Genomic DNA, 20,512 nt, shown 5'->3' with positions numbered 1-20,512 from the left:
TACTTAGCCTCAGTGCAGTGGGCAGCTGGGAGGAGGTGCTCTTATTCTCCATGGACTTCACAGTGTCCCAGAACTTTTTGGAGTTTGTGCTACAGGATGCAAATGTCTGTTTGAAAACGCTAGCCCTTGCTTTCCTAACTGCCTGTGTATAGTGGTTGCATATCACGGGGGCTATTCGATGCTAATGCAGAACGCCACAGGATGTTTTTGTGCTGGTCAAGGGCAGTCAGGTCTGGAGTGAACCAAGGGCTATATCTGTTCCTTTTCTACATTTTTTGAATGTGGCATGCTTATTTAAGATGATGAGGAAAGCACTTTTATAGAATAACCAGGCATCCTCTACTGACGGAATGAGGACAATATCCTTCCAGGATACCCGGGCCAGGTCGATTAGTAATGTGTTACTTAGGCCATTCGTAAACAGCACAAGCCTCATTAATCAGTATGCATGGCGGTATTGGAATTCCATGTAAGAAGGCGTTATGAATGATTGAAAGCTGGTTTCAGGACTTCAAACAATTCATTGCACCTCTATTTCAGCACAACCTATACATCCCCTAGCAGTAAGGGATTAAGGTAACTTGTGATAGACTTCTGGTGCGAGAGGACGTCATTATGGTTGTTACAATGTGAAGTCCATTGGGGCCGAGGGGCTGTGGATTAGTGAACTTTTTAGCACTCTGTGAGGGCCGAAAATAGCAGGCAAATTGCTTCGGCACCTTGTATTGAAACCCGTGGTATGGCGGAATGGGACAGCATGAGTGAAATGTTTACCAAGGCAATGCTTTATAGAGTTACCATTCAACTAGGAAAGCATGGGCGTGCACACACACACACACACACACACCTTGAAACTGTCAATAGGTTTGAAACTATATTATTTGAGTGGTGGCTAGCAACATTTAAAACAAAAACGTCAAATTAAATACACCAGTTCCAATCAGCTAAATCACAGCAAACCCAATCTTGCTGTCCGAGTCATAGTGTGTCTACCAACATGTCATCCAAATGGCATATAAATAAGCAAGCATAGGAGTTGATGAATGCTAAACACAGTTGGTGTCTCTACTCCCCTCACAAAAGATTAGCTTCGATATCACCACTGCTTTGGCACTTTATAATGATGCTGAGCAGACATTTATTCTCTAAATATAAATATCAAAATGAGGCTTTGCTTTTGATATAGTATAATAATAACAGAGTGGTGAGATGTGGGCTCCAGGCTCACTGCCCTCCCTAACAAAGGAAGTGTTAGAGAAAGGAAGGAAACAGGGAGGTTTTAGGGAGAGGGAACCAATTAATAGTGGAGGGAGTGAAGGAGGGCAGAGCAGACCGGAGTTTCTGTCAGACAGCACAGAGAGAGAACACAGAGCAGGGGGCTGCAAATACACCAGCGCCAGTCTGCTAGCTGACACACATACTGGAGGAAATCACAGCCAACAGAATCTTGCTGTCCGACTCATAGTGTGTCAAACCAACATGTAGTCCAGTCATCACTGTCTTTTGAGCAAAGCCACTGTAATTCAATGTGATTGGCATAAACATTGTCTTTATTGCTCGTGCTGTGCGTCACCCGAAGGAGACTTTCAATCCCGACTACTAACCCACCAGATACTCTGATCTGACCCAGAACCCCCCCCCCCCCCCCCACTGCAGCTCAGACTAACACTAATCCACATAAGTAAGAGAAGCCAGATGGTCATGAACAACTGCTGAAGAGGCCTGTAGATAAGTGCATTGGACATGCCTCCTACTAGCACTGACTTTGGTGATAGCTACTTTACTGAGGAAAATGTATTTATTATTGTCACGTTCGTTATAGCGATGAGACCAAAGAGCAGCGTGATTTGAATTCATCTTCTTTAATGAAGAAAGAACACTGAACGAACTATATAAAAACAACAAAACGAACGTGAAGCTATATAAGAATAGTGCTGACACAGGCAACTAACCATAGACAATCACCCACGAAATACTCAAGGAATATGGCTGCCTAAATATGGTTCCCAATCAGAGACAACGATAAACAGCTGCCTCTAATTGAGAACCAATCTAGGCAACCATAGACATACAAAACACCTAGACTAGTACACAACCCATAAACATACAAAAACCCTAGACAGGAAAAAACATATATCACCCTTGTCACACCCTGACCTAACCAAAAATAATAAAGAAAACAAAGAATACTAAGGTCAGGGCGTGACAATTATGACTGAGATATTTGGTTGTCCCACCTAGCTATCTTCAGATGAATGTACTAACTTGTAAGTCACACTGGATAAGAGCGGCTGCTAAATTACTGAAATGTAAATGTAATGTCTGGAGTGCCTGCCGTTGTTTACCTTGTGCTTCAAGTTACCCCTGTAAGCCCTATGGAGGGAATGGAGGATGAGGGGGTATAGCGAAGCTTGTGTGCGGCTCAGGGGAGGCCACCTCCGCGCCAATCTGAGGTGTCAGAGCTGAGGCCCTGGGCAGGTAGAGTATCCTTTCCCCCAGTTCCCATGCTCCTCTGTCTGTCCCTGAACTGGGGCCCACCACAGGCTTCAATCAGTCCCACCCCTGCCTCTAGACAGAGGGGCATGGGAACTGGGGAAAGAGTAAAAAGCAGCCCTGTATCCTGACACACCTGGGATAGAGCTGCTCTCCCTGTGGCACTCGCAAGGTTACTCTAACTGCCCAGGGCCTCAGCTCTGACACCCAAGATTGGAGTGGTGGTGTGGAGGTGGCCTCCCCTGAGCCGCACACCAGCTTCGCTATACTCCCTCATTCTACCTTCCCTTCACAGGGCTTACAGTGGTAACTTGAAGCACAAGGCATGCGCTCGCACGGGATGTTCTCCAATGCTGGAAGGGAGGCCTGAGTAAAAACGTTTGGGAACCGCTAGTTTAAAGCACACTTTCACAAGTCTCAGTCATAAATGACAGCTCCAATAAGCCCCCTATGGTGAACGGGATGTGAACAATAGGCTTGTAGAATCATGACTATTTCCAGTTTTCAGTTCATCGTCACTGGTAGGGGGTCCTGCGTGCTCTGGGCATTACTGACTCAAATGAACCAAATGAGTCGAAAGATTCGTTCTTTTAACAGAATGACTCGAAAAGATTAGAGTCCGTAAAAAAAGCCAAACTTCCCATCACTAGTTCTAATGTCGTTTTTCGTCACAAAAGGGGTGGCTACTTGCAATATGCTCCAGCATTCAACATACTTATTTACTACCTGAAAATTGACACACGTGTCATTCCATGTCATTCCTTCCGCAGCTGTGGGAGCAGGGTCAGTGGTATCCCTTGGCTCCTTGATCTGATCTATAGTCTATATAGGCTAATTATCAAAGTAGCCTATTTTGCATTGCTAACGAAATATAATCTCAGCAACTGTTCAAACAGTAAACCAAACAACAAGTGTCCACCCAAAAAGGTATTTCGTTGAGAAGTAATAACTAGTGATTAGGGAAAGGGGGATACCTAGTGAGTTGTACAACTGAATGCATTCAACTGAAATGTGTCTTCCACATTTAACCCCACCCCTCTGAATCAGAGAGGTGCGGAGGGCTGCCTTAATCGACATCCAGGTCTTCGGCGCCCGGGGAACAGTGGGTTAACTGCCTTGCTCAGGGGCAGAACGACAGATTTTTACCTTGTCAGCTCAGTGATTCGAACTTTCGGTTACTGGCCCAACGCTCTAACCATTACAACCGCTATAGCCAACTAGCTAGCAATGTGCTTTTTTCTCTGTAACCAAAACATGTTTTATTTTTTATTTTAACTGATATGGGAATTAATACACAAGCAGCATATCAACCTGGGATAATGTTTTAAGTTACACCGGGAATTATTCAAATATTTGCTAGCTAGCTTGCGAGGATTTCATGTTACCAAACGGTGTCCGCCAGTCTAAAAATCCCACTCCACCCACGTGCACCCACACACGTAGATCAACGGTTTAGTAACCTTTACTCTACCCAACCCCAGGAGGGTACATGCAGTGGTAACCTTTACACTCCCCACTCCCTCCCTCCTACTCCTCCTCCTCCTCACAGTGTGGAGCTAGAGCAGCAGGTTATTGACGTGGGGGTTTTACATTCACCAATAGGGGTTAAGTACAGGTTTAGCAACACAGACCCCGGGAAAGTGAGGGCAGCACTGACACAATGACCTCAGCCGCAATCCATCGGTCCGGCCTAGCCTCTGATCTCTCCAGATTCCACACGAACTGTAAACACACCTTGCCTGATGTGAGCCTGCCTTGCCAATCCATCGGTCCGGCCTAGCCTCTGATCTCTCCAGATTCCACACGAACTGTAAACACACCTTGCCTGATGTGAGCCTGCCTTGCCAATCCATCGGTCCGGCCTAGCCTCTGATCTCTCCAGATTCCACACGAACTGTAAACACACCTTGCCTGATGTGAGCCTGCCTTGCCAATCCATCGGTCCGGCCTAGCCTCTGATCTCTCCAGATTCCACACGAACTGTAAACACACCTTGCCTGATGTGAGCCTGCCTTGCCAATCCATCGGTCCGGCCTAGCCTCTGATCTCTCCAGATTCCACACGAACTGTAAACACACCTTGCCTGATGTGAGCCTGCCTTGCCAATCAGACACACATACCCCTTTGGCCCTGCATGGATGTTTTGCCCTTGAGTTACATTGGAATCTGCTCTGTGCTGTGGACAGTTGGTCTCACCATAGTTCAGATATAATGTGCAGCAGCCTGGTGCCTGAGCCTCAGATGTGCCCCAGATTGCAGGGTGCACGTAGTAGGCTAGTGGTGACGTGATTGGAGATGTAGACCCTGTTGTGTTGTGATGTTATTATGCTTCAAGCATGATTGGCTCCACACAAAAGGCTCTGGCCCATCAACTAAGCCCCCGTAATCCACTGGTTCAATATTCCAGGGGATGCCCACTTTCACAAACAAAACAGCAGATGCAAACATTATGTCCACTGAAATCAAAACTGTTTTGATTTGATTGGATGATGGGTGGAAGTGCTGGTAAAGGTGTAAAAAATATAGAAAATCCAGCTACATTTGTGATTTTCAATTTTTAGTAGCACGGACCAATCTTTAAATCAAAAACATAAAACATGTCAATGTGTGAAATACAAAGTAAATAAAAACCACAAATCAGATTAATCCTATCTATCTTCTCTTCAGTGGCTCACCAAAATGAATGGAAACATTCTCAGTCATTCTAAATCATTCATAATCAATCCACAGATATGTCATGCTTTCATCTCATACATGTAAGCAATGCCCCCTGTCCTTTGCCTAGACAACTTAACACGCTAAATACTCATAATGTTTGCAGTAAATCAGCAGCACCCATGAGGACCCATGTTGTAAAGCCATCTGAATGAGTGGCAGCCCCAGCAGAGCACACAAAGGGAGACATGGTGGAGCAACCATTTCAATGACTCAATGACAACCAGGAATAGTAACATGCAAATTATTATGAGCCCCAGCATAAAGCTTTCTCTCACATATGCCTGAAGAGAAATCTTTAAATGATCAGTATATCAGTTTACAAGTATTATGTAATATGGCATTTTATCATCTTGTCTTACTAATATCACTGTTAAACTAATGACTACTACTTTTACATTTGTATCTGCTGAGTAACTTCAAGAATCATGTGTCAGCATCACACTGCTTCTACATCCATACAGTTCTATAACTAGCACCCCAAAAAAGAGAGAACGCATGATAGAGAGATGTGAAAGAGAAAAACAACATAGTAAAATAATGCTTTGCTTACCCAGAAGACGAGGTTGAAGAAGAACATCATGTACTTCAAACAGCAGAGACAGCCCCGTGCCATGTTGTACTTCTTGAACTCTAAAAGGAACACAAATGATAGATCCAGGTAAAAGACCACGTATTTGCTGCCTTTGGGCGCCGTGTACTTGTTATTGCTGCTCTTGTCTCCTCCGACGTTGATGCTGGTGTCGGCCGCTGTCCCAGCCTGCCCCTGTGCAGTGGTACCGCGCGGCCCCGTAGAGCCGTAGAACGCGCCGGCGGTGAAGCCGCGGCCGCCGAACGGGCGGCCAGACGTGGAGTCGCGGACAAAGTCGGAGTCGCGGCTATCCACGGATGGGCTGCGGTGAATGGCTGACTCCTCACTGCTGGACTTCTCCATGCTCTTGGGCTAACACTGCTGCTGAGGGGCTCTCTACCGTAACACACTCTACCATGTCTCAGAGATGAGAGGACACAACTCTCCCCCTCCAGCAGTCTCCTCTCTCCCTCTCTGATCTGTACTGGTTCTCTCCAAGCCCAGAAACTCTGAATCTTTCTATCCCCCAACAATGGCACGACTAAACTGTATCAGGTAAGTAAAAGGAAGACACAGGCACTATTCCCAGCTCTATGTGTCGTCTGCCCAGTGTCCAATGTCTACTCTCATGCTCCTGAGTTAGCCATGCAGAGAAGTCCTAGTCCAGCGAGGAGCATTATTACCCTGATGAGTTACAGCAAGCTACGTCCTTGAGTCAGTAAGTTTCAATAGTGTCCCCTGGATCTCCACACTGCTGTGCTGTGTGTGTGCCTGTGAATCTCTCTCTCCAACTCTCTGCTGCTCCACTTCTTCCTCCCTACTGCTGACCTCAGGACTGATTTCTGCCTGGGGAGCTGGAAACTTTTGCCCCCCCCATACAACACAATCTGTATCTGTATTCGTCTCTCCTCTTCTTCTCCTCCTTTCCTGCGCTCTCTCAGTCCTCTGTGCTTTGCGCTCTCCAACGTGCTGATGATAATCTGATTCAGTTATTCTCTCTTCTCTCTCTCTCTCTCTCTCTCTCTCATTGTACAATTCTGTGCTCAGCTGCTCAGTCCCCCGCTCTCTGCCTGTGCTGTCAGTCGCAGTGCCGTGGCTGATGTGTGCTATTACCGGCAAGATGCATCTAACAGGCATTCCCTATCTTATCCCCCTTAACTAGAGCACTGCCCTTGTCCCTCCCCCCCTTCTCTCTGCTCTCCCTCTCACTCTCTTGCTCCCTGCCTCTCATCAACCCCTCCCCACTGCTGAGGGAGCAGCCAATGAGGCAGCTGCAGGCGGCTACAGACAACCCGGGCTCCTCCCCTGTGCCCCGACCATGTCTTTAATAAGCTGATCATAATACAGCTTTGACTATACAAGTTCAGCAATTTCCTCAGTGTTGTCTGTGCTTCAGGGGGTCCGAGAGGCCATTCATTAATAATACGAAAAAGCATGAGTCCAAGGAAACGTGTTGGTGGTGTGGGTGAAGGGGGGGGGTGGACTTCTCCGGCGCTGTCTGATGCAACCTTCAAACCTGTGATTTCATTGAGACACTTGCTATATTTACGCCCAATTAACTTTCACAGTGGCTATTTATTTTCTATTTGTGAAAGGCTGGATAAGATGACATCAGAGCACGATCATGATTAGGAGGATTACTGTATGCAGACTTGCAGAGGCTATGTGCAGCCTTGTCACAAAGTCGTCAGTTGCACAATGCCGGCTCACTTCCATGCAAGGAGCACTGATAAATTGGCAGAGACCCAGCCTTTGGAATTATCGCACCATTTCAAGCATGGAAATGGGAGAGTGGCTTAAAGATACTCAACACTTTCCTATGGAAACCAGGGTCAAACACCGACTCTCTCAGTTGTTTCACACATGGAGCTGACAACATATTACAGCTCTAATATTCTAGAGCTGCGTCCTTATATTTATCTAACCCTCTGGTTTGAAATACAATGTCAGATGCCTAAATGTACATGATCTGTGAACAAAGAGAAAAATGCATTTTACCAGATCAGATATCAAACCCACCCTGATAGAGAGGCCATTTCATTCATATCGTACATGCTGATTTTATGAGATGGGGATGAAAGTGTTGCAACCTTTTTATACAGCGTTTGTGATTCCTTTGCTATGCCACATCTTTTCCTTCAGAGAACTACCGTACAAACAACAGCAATACCATTATCTGTCCAACCACTCACATAGCCCTTTCACAGGGTTGGGTTTGTGAAAACAGCCTAATCTTTACTCTGTACTGCTGTGCTGTGGTAACGGTCCCTCTCTCTGTCAGCAAGGTGAGGTTGAGTGCTCGTGATGGCTGCAGCTCAGAGACGGATGGAGCAGAGTTCCAACTGAATGGTCTTAAAGTAAACCCAGTAATGCCCTGTATACACAGAGATACACTAATCCATGTATCTTGTGTTTCTACAAAGTATACACGGCTCTAACAAGTCTGACATACTGTATCTTGATGGAATTGTAGTGGTTGTGTAACGCTCGTCCTCCTCCTCGTCTGAAGAGGAGCATGGATCGGACCAAAACGCAGCGTGGTTTGAATACATACTTGTTTTATTAAAGAAAGACGAACACGAAAAAACACTTGATAAACTACAAAACAATAAACGACGTTAACAGACCTGAACTTGCGAACATATAACATGAATGCACGAACAGGAAGGAACACACGAATAAAATAAACGAAACGAACGAACGAACGAACGAACGAACGAACGAAAACAGTCCCGTGTGGCACAAACACTGACACAGGAACAATCACCCACAAACAAACAGTGAGAACAGCCTACCTTAATATGGTTCTCAATCAGAGGAAACGTAAAACACCTGCCCCTGATTGAGAACCATATCAGGCTAATTGAAAATGAACCCAACATAGAAACACATAACATAGAATGCCCACCCAGCTCACGTCCTGACCAACTAAACAAAGACAAAATAAAGGAAATAAGGTCAGGAACGTGACAGGTTGGATGACAACATGAGACAAAATCACATTATACTAGTTTTAATCAGCCAGGAACAATGGAAGTGTTCCTCCAAATCACAAACCATTTACATATATATTTTTTAAATTAGCAATACCATACTTAAAATGACACAGGTCTATAATTATAATTAAGTGGAATTAAAAGGTATGGAACTGGCAAACTTCCAAATGCTCCCAGTACTACCACATCTTTCTTGTAAAAAATGGCAATGTCAGCGTCACTGTTCACGTCATCCTGGTGTGGGATGAGAATTATGAAAGCAGTCCCACACAGATAGAACAGGGGATATTTGACCCACAATACTCTGTCCCTGGTGGTGCCATGGAGAGCTGAAGAAGCATTGGCTCAGCTCCCGTGGGTCGTCTGATCACAGACCTTAACTCTTAATTCGATATGTTGTGTGTCAGTAGCCGCCACCTCAGAGGAGGACATGCATTCATCAGAGGGCTATTAGTATTTGTATTTATTATGGATCCCCATTAGCTGCTGCCAAAGCAGCCGCTACTCTTCCTGGGGTTCAGCAAAATTAAGGCAGTTTATACAATTTTAAAACATTACAATACATTCACAGATTTCACAACACACTGTGTGCCCTCACGCCCCTACTCCACCACTACCACATATCTACAGTACTAAATCCATGTGCATGTATAGTGCGTATGTTATCGTGTGTGTGTGTGTGTGTGTGTGTGTGTGTGTGTGTGTGTGTGTGTGTGTGTGTGTGTGTGTGTGTGTGTGTGTGTGTGTGTGTGTGTGTGTGTGTGTGTGTGTGTGTGTGTGTGTGTGTGTGTGTGTGTGTGTGTGTGTGTGTGTGTGTGTGTGTGTGTGTGTGTGTATGCATGTGTCTGTGCCAATGTTTGTGTTGCTTGGGCCTCTTAGCTTGCATGTGCTGCTGATGCCTCGACCAGACACAAGGGCACGTTCCTCCTCTCACTCCCTCCTGAGCCAAGCCCAGCTCAGCTCATCGCCATCCACTCAGCAGAAGAGAACAGAGAGGCATGGGGCTCTGAAGTCCTTTATTAGGCAACTAGAGGTTACTCAGAGACTCAGAGAAACTCCGGAGAGACAAGGTCTATAGCATAGAGTCAGAGGAGTGGGCACAGGAGCAGTGGAGATACAGTGTATAGATGTGGTACAGCAGGACAGGGATTCTTCATTCTAACTTTCCCTCTGATGCTGAATAAACCTGGCAGCTCCTTCAATACATGCTAAAAAGGAATACTGGAAGGCGAGCTTCGTGTTCAGTAAGAATTCATCTTAGAATCCTCCATTTCAGGGCTCTTCTAACCAAGACACTGCTGCTTTTCTATCATAGTATGAAAGAGTATAACAGAAAAATACAAGTAGAAGTGTAAATATTAAATGGACAGTGTTGGTTCTGGCATATCTGTGTGGAGCTCTATTGAACTAAAGCTTATGTAGTCTATCCAACGTTCCACCACTGCCAGCACAACAGAAACAGTAGGGGGTGGAGGGCTAGTTCTTATTTATTTGCACAGGAGGTTGGTGGCACCTTAATTGGGGAGAACGGCTTCATGTTAATGACTGGAGCGGAATAAGTGTAATGGTATCAAATACATCAAACACATGGTTTCTATGTGTTTGATGACATTCCATTTGCTGGTTCCAGCCATTATTATGAGCCGTCCTCCTCTCAGCAGCCTCCTGTGTTTAAGAAGCACTTCAATAATTAGACCAATAGTGCAAAGTTGTCTTAGGTGGATTGTTTCTCCTTAAACCTATTGGAAGAAATGATAAAGAAAATATACATCTGTAGGATTACGACTCGGGCAACTGCTCTTAATGGAATCCAAAACTAAACTATTTTCACATGAATAAATTAGATGTGTGATCGATCATAAGCCAAAAAACATCCAAAACAATAGCTTTATTTTGTTTTACAATGAACAAACATATAACAATTTCAAAGATTTGACTGAGTTACAGTTCACAAACTCAGCAAAAAAAGAAACGTCCTCTCACTGTCAACTGCGTTTATTTCAGCAAACGTAACATGTGTAAATATTTGTATGAACATAACAAGATTCCACAACTGAGACATAATCTGAACAAGTTCCACAGACGTGTTGTAACGTTCTTCGTCGTGCGAAAGAGAGGAGGACCAAGATGCAGCGTGGTGAGTATTCATTTTAATAAGAATACTTAAACAACGAACAAAACAATAAACCAACAAACGAACGAAAACGTAACAGTCCCGTATAGTGAACACAAACACAGGAACAGGAACAAACACCCACAACCCACAAAGACAAAACAGGCTACCTAAATATGGCTCCCAATCAGAGACAACGACTAACACCTGCCTCTGATTGAGAACCATATCAGGCCAAACACATAGAAACAGACAAACTAGACATACAACATAGAATGCTCACTCATATCACACCCTGACCAAACAAAACATAGAAACATACAACGCAAACTATGGTCAGGGCGTGACACATGTGACTAACAGAAATGGAATAATGTGTCCCTTAACAAAGGGGGGGATCAAAATCAAAAGTAACAGTCAGTATCTGGTGTGGCCACCAGCTGCATTAAGTACTGCAGTGCATCTCCTCCTCATGGACTGCACCAGATTTGGCAGTTCTTGCTGTGAGATGTTACCCCACTCTTCCACCAAGCCACCTGCAAGTTCCCGGACATTTCTGGGGGAAATGGGTCTACCCTCACCCTCCGATTCAACATGTCCCAGACGTGCTCAATGGGATTGAGATCCGTGCTCTTCGCTGCCCATGGCAGAACACTGACATTCCTGTCTTGCAAGAAATCACACACAGAATGAGCAATATGGCTGGTGGCATTGTCATGCTAGAGGGTCATGTCAGGATAAGCCTGCTGGAAGGGTATCACATGAGGGAGGAGGATGTCTTCCCTGTAAAGCACAGTGTTGAGATTGCCTGCAATGACAACAAGCTCAGTACGATGATGCTGTGACACACCGCCCCAGACCATGACGGACCCTCCACCTCCATATCGATCCCACTTCAGAGTACAGGCCTCAGTGTAACGCTCATTCCTTCGACGATAAACGCGAAACCGACCATCACCCCTGGTGAGACAAAACCGCGACTCGTCAGTGAAGAATTTGTGAACAAAATTTGAGAGAAATATGCTTTTTGTGCTATGGAAAATGTCTGGGATTGTTATTTCAGCTCATGAAACATGGGACCAACATTTTACATGTTGCGTTTATATATATATATATATTTTATATATATATTTTTTCCAGTGTAGAAAAAAGTCCAGTGTTTGGATATTTAAAGGCAGTCATGAATCCATTTTGAAGATGCTAATTGAATTGAAATGATGTCCGTTACATCTACAGTCATAATACCGTTTAGACATTTAACACAGTTTCAGGCTCAAACTCATACAGCTTTACTGACTCAGTGACCCTTGAGGAACTCTCTCAACTGCCTACAGTATTTTAGGAGTCTGTTTTAAATTTGAGTAAAGAAAAAGTTTGCCCACCCCTGGACTAGAGTGACTTACAAGCAGGAGCACGGAGACAATTCTAAAGCCTTGCTGGAAAATCACTGCTTTGCTTTCTACTGCATATGTTAACTGAATGCGAGGGGGAAAATCCAAAGCAATCTCCTAAACCCCAGGATTCACAGCGGGCAGAAAGGGGATACCAACTGATCTATGAAAATAGAGGTCAGCTCTTCAACATTCATTAATCCCGGTCTTTTCTGTTCCTGCAAAAGAGAAAGAGTCTTTACCCTATAGCCTACCACATACTGTATGTGTGCCCTATGTATGTGTGACATGTGATAGTAGATAATCACCAGTGTGAAAGTCTCATGGAAGACTGAGCGTGAGTGGAATAGGATGACAAAGGGCCTGTTCGCCCACACTATCTCAGCTCTCATCCCCCTTGGTTATTCTATACACTATATACACACTGGGGCTGAAGCTGTTGCTGTTGCTGTGTACATGGAGGACAACATGAAGGACAACATGGAGGACATGTCAGGTGACTAAATGGACCACACACTTCCAGGAACTCAAATGTCACCAGGGGCCAAACAAAACAAACAAGAGGGGGTCATTCCTAATTTATCAGACACCAGTCTGTCTCCAGTGTGTCTGGTACCTCCCTGACAATCATTCGAGCTGGCTAAAGGTTATTATACATAGAAATATGGTCAAAGACTTACTGTCCTGTCCATCCTTGTCAGTATGCTAACAAGCTCTATTCTGCCTGGCCCAATTGAATTGACAGACAGACGTCAATCCAATCTGATATTTAAGATTCTGTCTTGGCCTTTTATGATAAAGTCTGACATCCACGCAATTGGGCAATGAGACGATAGCGGACATTTTAAGTCCATCCCCGGTGACTTAAAACAATAAAGTCGATAAAAGTGTCTGGAGAGTGTAACTAAATAGGGATTCATGATGCTCCTTTCCTCAGCAGACCCAACTAGAGGATCATAGGCAACATCCGCACCGAGTTAAAGGCAAGAGCTGCCCTTTCCCACTGTTGAACTGCACTGTTGGTTAAGGGCTTGTCAGTAAGCATTTCATGGTAAAGTCTACACTTGTTGTATTCGGCGCATGTGACAAATAAAGTTTGACACTAATCCGGACCCTTATAAGAAATCCCACTATGCCTTCAGACGAACCATCAAACAGGCAAAGCGTCGATATAGGACAAAGATTGAATCCTACTACACCGGCTCTGACACCAGTCGGATGTGGCAGGGCTTGAAAACTATTACGGCCTACAAAGAGAAACCCAGCCCCGAGCTGTCCAGTGACGCGAGCCTACGAGACAAGCTACATGCCTTTTATTCTCGCTTCGAGGCAAGCAACACTGAAGCATGCATGAGAGCACCAGCTATTCCGGACGACTGTGTGATCACGCACTCCGTAGCCGATGTGAGCAAGACCTTTAAACAGGTCAACATTCACAAAGCCGCGAGGCCAGACGGATTACCAGGACGTGTACTCAAAGCATGCGCGGACCAACTGTCAAGTGTCTTCACTGACATTTTCAACATGTAGGTATTACAGACCGAGTCTGTAATACCTACATGTTTCAAAGAGACAACCATAGTCCCTATGCCCAAGAAAGCAAAGGTAAACTGCCTAAATGATTACCTCCCCGTAGCACTCACGTCGGCAGCCATGAAGTGCTTTGAAAGGCTAGTCATGGTTCACGTCAATACCATCATGCCGGAAACCCTAGACCCACTCCAATTTGCATACCGCCCCAACAGATCCACAGATGACACAATCTCAGTTGCACTCAACACTGCCCTTTCCCACCTGAACAAAAGGAACACCTATGTGAGAATGCTGTTCATTGACTACAGCTCAGCATTCAACACCATAGTGCTCACAAAACTCATCAATAAGCTAAGGACCTGGGGACTAAACACCTCTCTCTGCAACTGGATCCTGGACTTCCTGACTTCCTCAACAGTGGGGCAGTGTGGTGCCAGGACAACAACCTCTCCCTCAATGTGAGCAAGACAAAGGAGCTGATCATGGACTATAGGAAAAGGAGGGCCGAACAGGCCCCCATTAACATCGACGGGATTGAAAGGGAGCGGGTCGAGAGTTTCAACTTCCTTGGTGTCCACATCACAAATGAACTATCATGGTCCAAACACACCAAGACAGTTGTGAAGAGGGCACAACAACACCTTTTCCCCTTCAGGAGACTGAAAAGATTTGGCATGGGTCCCCAGATACTCAAAAAGTCCTGCAGCTGCAGCATCGAAAGCATCCTGACCGGTTGCATCACCGCCTGGTATGGCAACTGCTCGGCATCTAAGGCGCTACAGAGGGTAGTGCGTATGGTCCAGTACATCACTGGGGCCAAGTTTCCTGACATCCAGGACCTATATACTAGGCGGTGTCAGAGTAAGGCCCAAATAATTGTCAAAGACTCCAATCACCCAAGTCATAAGTTCTCTCTGCTACCGCGTGGCAAGCGGTACTGGAGCGCCAAGTCTAGGACCAAAAGGTTCCTTAACAGCTTCTACCCCCAAGCCATAACACTGCTGAACAATGAATCAAATGGCCACCCGGACTATTTACATTGATGTCACCCCCCCCTCTTTGTTTTTAGACTGCTGCTACTCGCTGTTTATCTATGCATAGTCACTTTACAAATGACCTCAACTAACCTGTACCCCCGCACATTGACTTGGTACCGGTACCCCCTATAAATAGCCTCATTATTGTTATGACATTTTCTTGTGTTACTTTTTGATTATTATTATTTATTTTTTACTTTAGTTTAATTAGTAAATATTTTCTTAACTCTATTTATTGAACTGCATTGTTGGTTAATGGCTTGTAAGTAAGCATTTCACGGTAAGGTCTACAACTTTTGTATTCGGCGCATGTGACAAATAACATCTGATTTGATTGGATTTTTAGAGTGTGTGACATTAGGGGTGAGCTCCCAGGAAATCAGTGTACATGTATGGTTGTGTTGATAAGCATCAGACATTTCAAATAATGTCAAGAGTTGCTACTCGTGAGAGAAGTTTGTTTGTGGTTGTTTAAAAAAAGATGGCAGTGTTAAAGTGAATTTCACACGCATTTTCACAAACACACTCAACCGTGATTCACACTGGTGGAAAACAGTGGAAAACTCCCACCTGACATCTCCCATATTCCGACTGCAGGAGAAGACACATATTTGTGCACTCTTGTCAACCAGAGAGTGAGGAAGCTATAGAGATGACAAAGCACACAGACCTCTCACACCTAGAGAAGCCAAGTCCCCCAGTCTAAACAGTAGACCTGCAGGCAGATCCATCACACAGACCTCTCACACCTAGAGAAGCCAAGTCCCCCAGTCTAAACAGTAGACCTGCAGGCAGATCCATCACACAGACCTCTCACACCTAGAGAAGTCAAGTCCCCCAGTCTAAACAGTAGACCTGCAGGCAGATCCATCACACAGACCTCTCACACCTAGAGAAGCCAAGTCCCCCAGTCTAAACAGTAGACCTGCAGGCAGATCCATCACACAGACCTCTCACACCTAGAGAAGCCAAGTCCCCCAGTCTAAACAGTAGACCTGCAGGCAGATCCATCACACAGACCTCTCACACCTAGAGAAGCCAAGTCCCCCAGTCTAAGCAGTAGACCTGCAGGCAGATCCATCACACAGACCTCTCACACCTAGAGAAGCCAAGTCCCCCAGTCTAAACAGTAGACCTGCAGGCAGATCCATCACACAGACCTCTCACACCTAGAGAAGTCAAGTCCCCCAGTCTAAACAGTAGACCTGCAGGCAGATCCATCACACAGACCTCTCACACCTAGAGAAGCCAAGTCCCCCAGTCTAAACAGTAGACCTGCAGGCAGATCCATCACACAGACCTCTCACACCTAGAGAAGCCAAGTCCCCCAGTCTAAACAGTAGACCTGCAGGCAGATCCATCACACAGACCTCTCACACCTAGAGAAGCCAAGTCCCCCAGTCTAAACAGTAGACCTGCAGGCAGATCCATCACACAGACCTCTCACACCTAGAGAAGCCAAGTCCCCCAGTCTAAACAGTAGACCTGCAGGCAGATCCATCACACAGACCTCTCACACCTAGAGAAGCCAAGTCCCCCAGTCTAAACAGTAGACCTGCAGGCAGATCCATCACACAGACCTCTCACACCTAGAGAAGCCAAGTCCCCCAGTCTAAACAGTAGACCTGCAGGCAGATCCATCACACAGACCTCTCACACCTAGAGAAGCCAAGTCCCCCAGTCTAAACAGTAGACCTGCAGGCAGATCCATCACACAGACCTCTCACACCTAGAGAAGCCAAGTCCCCCAGTCTAAACAGTAGACCTGCAGGCAGATCCATCACACAGACCTCTCACACCTAGAGAAGCCAAGTCCCCCAGTCTAAACAGTAGACCTGCAGGCAGATCCATCACACAGACCTCTCACACCTAGAGAAGTCAAGTCCCCCAGTCTAAACAGTAGACCTGCAGGCAGATCCATCACACAGACCTCTCACACCTAGAGAAGCCAAGTCCCCCAGTCTAAACAGTAGACCTGCAGGCAGATCCATCACACAGACCTCTCACACCTAGAGAAGCCAAGTCCCCCAGTCTAAACAGTAGACCTGCAGGCAGATCCATCACACAGACCTCTCACACCTAGAGAAGCCAAGTCCCCCAGTCTAAGCAGTAGACCTGCAGGCAGATCCATCACACAGACCTCTCACACCTAGAGAAGCCAAGTCCCCCAGTCTAAACAGTAGACCTGCAGGCAGATCCATCACACAGACCTCTCACACCTAGAGAAGCCAAGTCCCCCAGTCTAAACAGTAGACCTGCAGGCAGATCCATCACACAGACCTCTCACACCTAGATAAGCCAAGTCCCCCAGTCTAAACAGTAGACCTGCAGGCAGATCCATCACACAGACCTCTCACACCTAGAGAAGCCAAGTCCCCCAGTCTAAACAGTAGACCTGCAGGCAGATCCATCACACAGACCTCTCACACCTAGAGAAGCCAAGTCCCCCAGTCTAAACAGTAGACCTGCAGGCAGATCCATCACACAGACCTCTCACACCTAGAGAAGCCAAGTCCCCCAGTCTAAACAGTAGACCTGCAGGCAGATCCATCACACAGACCTCTCACACCTAGAGAAGCCAAGTCCCCCAGTCTAAACAGTAGACCTGCAGGCAGATCCATCACACAGACCTCTCACACCTAGAGAAGCCAAGTCCCCCAGTCTAAACAGTAGACCTGCAGGCAGATCCATCACACAGACCTCTCACACCTAGAGAAGCCAAGTCCCCCAGTCTAAACAGTAGACCTGCAGGCAGATCCATCACACAGACCTCTCACACCTAGAGAAGCCAAGTCCCCCAGTCTAAACAGTAGACCTGCAGGCAGATCCATCACACAGACCTCTCACACCTAGAGAAGCCAAGTCCCCCAGTCTAAACAGTAGACCTGCAGGCAGATCCATCACACAGACCTCTCACACCTAGAGAAGCCAAGTCCCCCAGTCTAAACAGTAGACCTGCAGGCAGATCCATCACACAGACCTCTCACACCTAGAGAAGCCAAGTCCCCCAGTCTAAACAGTAGACCTGCAGGCAGATCCATCACACAGACCTCTCACACCTAGAGAAGCCAAGTCCCCCAGTCTAAACAGTAGACCTGCAGGCAGATCCATCACACAGACCTCTCACACCTAGAGAAGCCAAGTCCCCGAGTCTAAACAGTAGACCTGCAGGCAGATCCATCACACAGACCTCTCACACCTAGAGAAGCCAAGTCCCCCAGTCTAAACAGTAGACCTGCAGGCAGATCCATCACACAGACCTCTCACACCTAGAGAAGCCAAGTCCCCCAGTCTAAACAGTAGACCTGCAGGCAGATCCATCACACAGACCTCTCACACCTAGAGAAGCCAAGTCCCCCAGTCTAAACAGTAGACCTGCAGGCAGATCCATCACACAGACCTCTCACACCTAGAGAAGCCAAGTCCCCCAGTCTAAACAGTAGACCTGCAGGCAGATCCATCACACAGACCTCTCACACCTAGAGAAGCCAAGTCCCCCAGTCTAAACAGTAGACCTGCAGGCAGATCCATCACACAGACCTCACACACATAGAGAAGCCAAGTCCCCCAGTCTAAGCCAAGTCCCCCATTTTCTCTCCTGAAATACAACATATGCTACCAAAGATATCAGTCTGTAACAAAATAAGACAATTGGCGTTCAATAAGGCAACATGTTTGCGATGTTAAATACTATAGAACTGTATATGATGCCAGGAGTTGTACTGTAGCTCACATGAATTCAAAGATACACAAAAGAGATATGGTTTGTGACAGGGATTCATGATTATTATGTTGATCAAAGGAGCAGGACAGCTAAGTCCTCTGGACAGTGGACGAGTTAATGTAATATTTAAAAGGCCCATAACGGTATATGAAAGAATGGAACGTCAGCAATATGAGTCTTATTCAGTTCAGGGGGAAATCAGACGAGTGCTGAAGTCAGGCCCCGGTCATCGATTTATTGGCTGTAAGGTCATTTAAAGTTCACTGTAAGCTTTCGAACAGTGTGTGGAAAGCATCCATTCGTCCTCAACATGAGCTAGATTCAACTCTTAGATTCTGAAGATTTGTGATTTCATTTTGCATACTGTGGATAACTCAAAGGTTCACGAGAAACACACATGCACAGATGTGCATATACGCACACACATGGACGTACACACTCGCAAGCCCACACATTATTATATTAAATAGCCCTTTTGTGCAGGAAAAATGGAACAAAACAAAGCAAAGCAGTATATGCCTTTGAATTAAATGGCATTTTCAGGTGAACAGTGCACACACTGCTTGACAAATGCATCCCTGAGAGCTACTGTCTGTGATAAATGTTGAAAGTCGTGGGTTTCCTACCCTCTGCCTCCTCTCTGTAATGCCTTGAATCAATTGTCTTGCAGAAACTGGGGACCAAGGATATTTGAAGCCATCAACCAAGCAAACCTACATAAGTCCCTATACACAGCCAATGCACACTGCAGAAGGTTGCCTGCAACATTGATGTGAGATGCAAAGCTTTAAAGCTACAATCTGGGATTTGTTTTAGCTTTAAGAGACAGGGATCTCTTCTTAAAAGGTCATTATCAGTTACACCTGCCATGATGGATGCCTTCCGCCTTCCGCCTGCACGCTTACACAAATCTAATAAAACACACTCAGGAAATTAACGAGGGGGAAAAAACACTTCCACTTCTATAGTTAGTGACAGTGGGTTAAGTTACTGGCCCTAGACTAGTAGGAGAAAAGACGAGTGATCCGGGGGGCTTTTATTTTGGTCCAGTAGGGAAAAGAGAGACGGATAAAGGGGGATGTGGTCTACACCCCCCTGTCCTCACCGCATGGAACCATCCGTAACGTAATCGTCTCTCTGGGCACATACTTTCATCCCTGTTTCATTCCTGTTTCCTAAGAACCTGTGGATGCTGTCCAGCCACAACCAAAGCCTATTTAGGGCTCTGGAGGTAAGTGATTATATCAGCAGTCAGTCTGGGCTCGCCCGCAGATGGAGCCCTCTGTGAAGAAGTTTTCCTGTGGCGCCGCGCAGGCAATCCGACACATATGTAAATCTCCTCTGTTTTTCAGGGAAACAAGTTACAGGACACGGCATGGGACAGGGATAGAAATACATACACCATCCTGGGCACTGGCTAGGACGCTATAGAGAGAGATGGAGTGGGAAAGAAAGAGAGAGGAAGATTAGAAAAGAGAGAGAGATGGAGAGAGAGAGAGAGAGAGACAGAGAGGTAGATAGGCCCAGCCAGTGGTTCTGACCTGGGTCAGATCCTTTATTAACCTGGTGGAAGAGAAGACAAGAGGAGCCCTAAAGATCCCTCTGTGGTTTCCACTAAGGCTCAGACTATGGAGTCTATGGCAAATCCCATAGATCTGTAGTGTTCGGATCTCTGTCTGTCAATGGTTCAGGATGAAGGGGTCAGCTTGCTGAGAGGTCACCTTGGTTTAATATGGAACTCCTACAGTGGGAAACAGCTGGTGACACCATGTGTGGAGCAGTTTGTGGAGAGTGTCCTATACATGAGAGTTAGTCAATAAGACCAGGCAGAACCGGGTAGTATCTACAGGATTCCAACCTGCTGACACAGCTCGGAAAGGTCAGGTGAATCACATCGATATTTCAGGGGCTGTCGTCTGCAATGCAAACAAAGGAAGGG

General features: G+C 46.0%; 1 protein-coding gene across 2 annotated transcripts in view; it reads right to left on the bottom strand.

Annotated features, from left to right (window-relative positions):
- Positions 1-20,512, bottom strand: part of LOC139584486 (tetraspanin-9) — a 306,094-nt gene that overhangs the window by 134,180 nt on the left and 151,402 nt on the right. The window contains exon 4 of one of the 2 annotated variants that reach the window (XM_071416411.1): positions 5,762-5,841. In XM_071416411.1, coding sequence (XP_071272512.1) covers positions 5,762-5,824 — 63 coding nt within the window. In that variant the 5' untranslated portion in view covers positions 5,825-5,841. Of the gene's footprint in view, positions 1-5,761; positions 6,953-20,512 lie in introns of those variants that run through there. The other variant, XM_071416410.1, reaches the window with a different exon arrangement.

This window comes from Salvelinus alpinus, chromosome 9, assembly GCF_045679555.1.
Source record: "Salvelinus alpinus chromosome 9, SLU_Salpinus.1, whole genome shotgun sequence".
Classification (NCBI taxonomy): Eukaryota; Metazoa; Chordata; class Actinopteri; order Salmoniformes; family Salmonidae; genus Salvelinus; species Salvelinus alpinus.
Note: the sequence above shows the minus strand (reverse complement) of the source record. Positions and strands in the feature narration are given on the sequence as shown.